The 6,000-nt window shown below is 45.2% G+C and overlaps 1 protein-coding gene across 9 annotated transcripts in view; it reads right to left on the bottom strand.

The window, feature by feature from the left end:
- Positions 1-4,319: 4,319 nt before the first annotated feature.
- BCOR (BCL6 corepressor) overlaps positions 4,320-6,000 on the bottom strand; it is a 58,619-nt gene continuing 56,938 nt past the window's right edge. For 7 of the 9 annotated variants that reach the window (XM_090123776.1, XM_031594576.2, XM_090123779.1 and 4 more), the window contains one exon: positions 4,320-5,450. In XM_090123776.1, the coding sequence (XP_089979902.1) occupies positions 5,156-5,450 (295 nt within the window). In that variant the 3' untranslated portion in view covers positions 4,320-5,155. The remainder of the gene's footprint in view (positions 5,451-6,000) is intronic. The other 2 variants (XM_031594577.2, XM_031594579.2) reach the window with 1 other exon arrangement.

The following is a 6,000-nucleotide window of genomic DNA, read 5'->3' as shown; positions in this document are numbered from 1 at the left end:
TTTTGATGCAGCGTTATTTGCATCTCTTTGTTGACTTTGCTAATCAAGCTCACTTCTAAGTCTTTGAAAACAGGGCTAATCAAAGGCACAGGGCTCCCTGGACATGGCAGCCACTTCAGGCGAGGTAACCCATTGGGGACCAGGCACTTTTGGTCGCTGGGCTGTTAAGGGCTCCATCGGGAGCTGGCGGCAGTGCTGAGCATCCAAGGTTAAGGAGGCGGGTTACTGCCATCCTTCCGTGCCAGCTGAGCCGAGGCAGCGCCACACGCCACCAATAGGGCAAGGCTTTGCTGTCTGGCCCTTCCCCCTTGCCGTGTGCCCACGGTTGGGCACCTGGCTCTGCCAGGTCTGTGACAGTTGCCAGTTCATGGGGGAGCAGGGAGATCACCACCCTCAGCAGCATGAGGGCTACTGCAGCCATCACCACATTGCCTTGCTGAGCTGGCCCTATAGTAAGGGGCTCCAAATTCTCCATGCTAGTGTAAAACCATCCCGTAACTCAGCTGAGTCCAAGGCTGAGTCCTCACTCTGCACAGTTCCACACTCCATGCTTTGTTCTGCATTTCCCTCGAAGGAGCATGATTTTTCTTCCATCAGGCTGTGCTAGACTAGCCAGTGTGCATATCTAAACCCTCTTCACCTTTCTGCTGCAGTCATAGTTTTCATTCCTTTCTGGCTCTTTCAGTAGTCTGTAGTGTAGAGCTAAGCTAAGTCCAATTCAGAAAGGGGATTTTTTTTTAAACTGTTTTTTGTAGACTGGTACATCACAAAGACACTTAAATCAGTATTTCCCCTAAGATGCAATAGTAAGATATCCCATTTCCAACTTCTGGGTTTATTCCAATAGTGTTCTGTCTCTGGTTGCCCAGCACAGTGGTAGCCCTTCTCTGTCATTCACCATGGTGCCTTGAGAGCAGCCAGGCCAGGCTGTCCATGCAAAACCCTCCAGCATGTGCTCTCAATTTGCATACTGTATTTGCCAAGAGTTATTAGTGTTGATCGGTGGTTAAATAATCTGCCCTTTCCATTTCAGGAGGCCTGTCAGGACTCACCTTTGCATAGGCTTTACTTAAATGGGAGCTTTGTGACACATTGGAAAAGGATTTTCATTAGGAAGCCTTTTCCCTCGATATTGAAACAGCTACAAATACAAAGCACCGTCTCTGACTTCACAAATATCTGCCATGCATGTTGACATCTCTACATCCTTAGCACACTGAAATGGCTGCAGCCACAGAGCAGTAGAGAGCAGGCTGCAGCCCTGAGAGGACTTTGATACGGGACACGGTGCTAAGGACAGATCCCACATCCTGCCCAGGGAAGTGGTGGAGTCACTGTCCCTGGAGGTGAAGTTCAAGAACCGTGTGGATGTGGCACTGAGGGACATGGGCAGTGGGCATGGTGGGGATGGGTTGGTCGTTGGACTAGATGGTCTTAGTGATCTTTTCCAACCTTAATGATTCTATGCAAATAAAGTAATCTTCTGATAGAGAAGAGATCATCCTTGCAGGACGGATGGCTGTGACTCACACAGAAACAGTAGGAACAGCAGGAAGGGGTCAGAACCACATTTGGTCTCATGGTTAGGCAACACCTCTGGAAACTGGAGCCAGGAAAAAATAACTTGAGGGCTGAGAGGAGCATTGCAATGACCAGCTGCTTCCTGCACAAGCAATTATGCCCAGTGCCTTGAACATTGCTAAAAGAGCCAGAAAGGAATGAAAAGTACGGATGCAGCAGGGAACTGAAGAAGGGCTTGATATGCAAGCCGGCTAGTCTTGAACAGCCTGATAGAAAAAAAAATCATGCTGCTTCATGGGAAATGACCTTCGCTGTCAGAAGCAAGGGAACCAAGATGTACTCTGGAGGGACACACTGCATCTCCTCTTCCTCCTGCCCACAGGTTTTGAGCAGCTGCTGAACTATAGGAGCTTTTCCCACACTTCCTTGAGCATGGGATGAGGCATGCTGTTACCACTATCCCCAGAAACCCCATAGATGCAAGAAGTTAGAATGGATTAATTGATTTGTGAAATAGGTTTTCCTGCTCAGTTATTGGCAGGTTTGTTAATGGATCGCTATTTAAATGATTCTGATATTTTAAATTACATCTTATTTCATAGATGCACATTTATTTTAAAAAAGAGCACCTTTTGCATCTATTAACATATTAAGGAGAAAATAAAACATCCAGGTTGATATAATGTACAATGTGGCATTACTCTGGGTGCTTCCTAAGCTAGGGAAATCTTATTTGTTTAATAATAAGTTAGTCATGAATATGCAAATCTGCTTCAGTGCAGTACCTCACTGCTGTCACTATTAATGAGCTGCAAATTAATGTGACAACAAAAGGAAAATCTATTTAGTGGCAGAATTGCACTTCATACCTGGCTCAAGAGAGCAACCAGCCACCGGCACTTCGGTCTGCTGGAGCAAAATGTGCGTGCAGTGTGGAGGTTTCCTTCTGGGCTGGCAAACCAGAAGTAACCACACAGTGCCTTCACCCCAGCCCTAAGGCAGAAGGCAGCATTGCTGGCAGTGCTTCAGCACACACCTAGCCTGCAGGAGGGTGCAGTGTGCAAGCAAGGTGTAATGAGTGCAAAGCACTCTAAGAGGTGAAATGCGTAATTAGCAAGACATGGGTGGGACACTTAGATTGCTTGAAAGAACCTCATCTTCACATACATTTGGGAATTTTTTCACCAACAAGTTCACAGAGCTAGATTTGTTGGATTCCAGTCACTTTCTTCTCCTGAACCTCCTCTTGGCAGAAATGCAGTGGCGACTGAGAAAGGAACTAATACACCTCTTCATGACTGTGATATTCAGCTCATGCCTTGTGTGGTGGTGCCAAGCCTGCTCCTACCAACACAAGACCCACAAAGAACTGCAAATGCTATGCACTGCAAGCAATGCTAAACGGATGTGCTATTTTGCAGTTAGTTTCTGTACAAGTTTAAAGCAGCAATGTGGGCTTTTTTTCCTGCGTGAACAAAGTAACGAACCTGAATGTCTGACAGCAGTCCTGCAGGCAGAGCCTGGGAACAGCATCTGCCTACGTTCACCACTCCCTGACACCTTGTTCCCTTTAATGCACAAGCCATGGGTCCCATCTATGGGGTCGGCATTTAGCACAGAAATGAAGGGCCAGCTTCAAGCTGCTTCTGGAGGTGTCTGGCTGCTGGGAGCAGATCTGATGTTATTTCCATTCTGCCCCCATGATCCCGCAAACCAAAGGCCACGCTGAGCTTCCAGTGGGTGCCTGGGCTCAGCCTCTGGGGGATTGCTCCATGGAGAGTTATGTGGGTTATTTAGCCCAAAGGGGACGCTTCCCAGCAGAGCCCAGTCCTCTGGGTGAGGCAAGGAGGAGGAGTTCATACCCCGAGGCCCGTGTACCCAGGGAAGCTGTCCCGCAAGGCCCACAGGCTGGCTCTTCTCCTCTGCTCTCCCAAGCACGCTGCCATTACAAAAAAGCACACCCCAAGGATAGAATGGTCACGTTACATCAAGGGACTTCACTGCGGTCAGGTGTCCCTGCCACTACCCTATTTTTAGCGTGCAGGCGTGCCTGCATGACAGCAGCGTGCGGCTGTTACTGTATTTGAGCACAGGGCCCAGTGCCAGCATGGAGGAGGCCCAACTGTACTGGGCATGGAGAGGACACAGGGCTGACTGAGGGGAGATGCTCAGGAGCACATCTCAGGATCCCGAGGAGCCGGCCAAAATATACAATGTGCCCATATCCTGCCTGCAGGGCAGGGGGAAGAAGAGGGGCCTGCCGTGCCACCCTGAAGCACTGCAGAGCCTGTCTGAGCCCTGCAAACCCCACTTTTTTGATGCCAATTCCTGAGCTATATGTCAGCGAGCTTCTGTTCCCTGAAAAATTCTCCCTTTGGTTACCCCAAAGTGTGCTCACAGCCTTAGTGCTTTGTATTAAAACTAAATGATTTACCCTAGTACTATTTTCCTCCCCTCGGCAGACACCACTGAAAAGAAAATTCAGTCAATTCAACTTAAAAAGATGACAAAGGAGGAAAAATAATTGAACCTATTCACAATTCTTCAACTAAAAGGCAATGCAGAAAGTATTGTGAACGCTGCTTTTAAGCCTCTGTCCCATAAAGGGCTCCCAATGTTTTCTCGTAACCTTGAATTTAGAAAGTCAATGTAGATTCTACCTCCGATTTCACGAACCGCTCTCGAGCACCTGTGCCAGCTCAGCTCTGCTCTGCAGGAAATGCACGTAGAGCCTCCTTTCATAAACATTATTAAGTCAGAGCTCGTTTCACAATCATGCACAGAATTAATGGGAGTCACTTTAGCATCTTCATTTCTCAACAGTTTTATTGCCTTTAAGAAAATTTTTGTAAAATATAAATACAAAGGCAGGAGATTTACTTACAAAGTTAAAACACAGATCTCAAACATAAACACACAATTCAGAAAATTTAGTTTATGTACAGTTTCAAGCAACTTCAACATATGTTAGTTTTTCAATATTTTACAAGGTACAGAAAAAATAGTTCAAAGTCTTCTTTAAATAAAGAGCATAAAATGTTTAAACATATATAAACAATCCGGTTTGATGTGTGAAAACTAAATTTCACAGCTTTTAAATTAGGATATAAAAGTTCTTACAATTAGTTGATGCGTATGGATATGGTTTAATTTATATTACAAACTATTGAATTATATTCAATAGTGCTTACCTGGCCAAAGCAGGTAATTCTGTAAACAAAAAAACAAAAATAATATCACCAAGTGCCTTACCGAATCCTATCTCCCAAACAAGCCACATGACTTTGATCACATCACCTATAAAAAGTATGTTCTGTGTAATCAGTGCTTTGTATGAAACAAAGTCAATGTGTGGGTGTGTTCTCTAAAAAAAAAAAATGTTCCAAGTAATAACAAACTTATCCCAAAGCCTGTGTGCATTTAAAGAAACATTATATAACAATTTTGTAAAAACTGACTGAAGTTAAAAAAAAATTCTTCCAAAATCCATCCAACTGGAATTCAGATCTCTTATATAAAGGAAAGATATTTTCATATTTAATAGTGTCCTTTCTTTACAGAAACAATTGCATTTGAACACATATACATAAAGAAGTAACTGTATATAGCACTGTACATTAAATGGCCTGTTGGTTCACCAAAGGATGTCGAAGGGAGGGTCCTCGTGTGGATGCAACCAATGAAGCGAGGAGCCCAGCAAAGTCTTGAGTTCGCTTGTAAACTCTACCAAGTCCAACAGCTCTTTGCTTTCTGGGTTAAACGCTTCAAGGTCCGTAGCACAAGCGAACAACTGGCTGAGAGAAGTCTGTTTGTAAAACTCTGCCTCTGTGATGGTGACGACTTCCAGATTGGGGAAGTTGCAGCGGAAGATGCGAGATGACATTTTTAGCCTCTTTACCACGTCCGAGAGCAAGAGCCAGTTTCGCGGTCTGTGGAGGCAAAGGAAAAAAAGGTTCCAGCAACTGACATGAAGCTACTCAACCCTCCACCGCTCCACTGCTGTGTGACAGAGCCCTGTCCTCCCCACACAAACAAACCACCCCCTTCAAGCCAAGAGCTTTGCCCTGGGGCTCACACACCGTGGATGCAGGTGCTGGAGCCTGCAAACCTGAGGCTTGTGAGCACGTGTGCCAGCAGTCATAGCAACGTCTCAAACTTTCACCAGCCTGAGCCTGGCAGCAAGCCAGGGGATGGCCAACAGTTAGAACCTGAGTTTCAGCATCTCTGACTTCCAGAGATGTTGATTTCTGAATACAAGCCATTGGAGGGTTATTTTTCAGATTAAGAAGACAATTCTTTAATTTAATCTTCCTACTTTTCTGCTCAGAAAACTTGAGTTACATCAATCACCCAAGTAATGAGAACATGCTAAAACCTGCCCTCCTGCGTGATTACTATTTAGAACCACTTTTCCCATAGCTGTCATTAAAATGGTTCAAATGACAAATGATAGCTGTTTACTAAGCTAATTTATATCTT

The sequence above is a fragment of the Phasianus colchicus genome, chromosome 1 (genome assembly GCF_987193195.1).
Source record: "Phasianus colchicus chromosome 1, bPhaCol1.hap1.1, whole genome shotgun sequence".
Taxonomy (NCBI): Eukaryota; Metazoa; Chordata; class Aves; order Galliformes; family Phasianidae; genus Phasianus; species Phasianus colchicus.
Note: the sequence above shows the minus strand (reverse complement) of the source record. Positions and strands in the feature narration are given on the sequence as shown.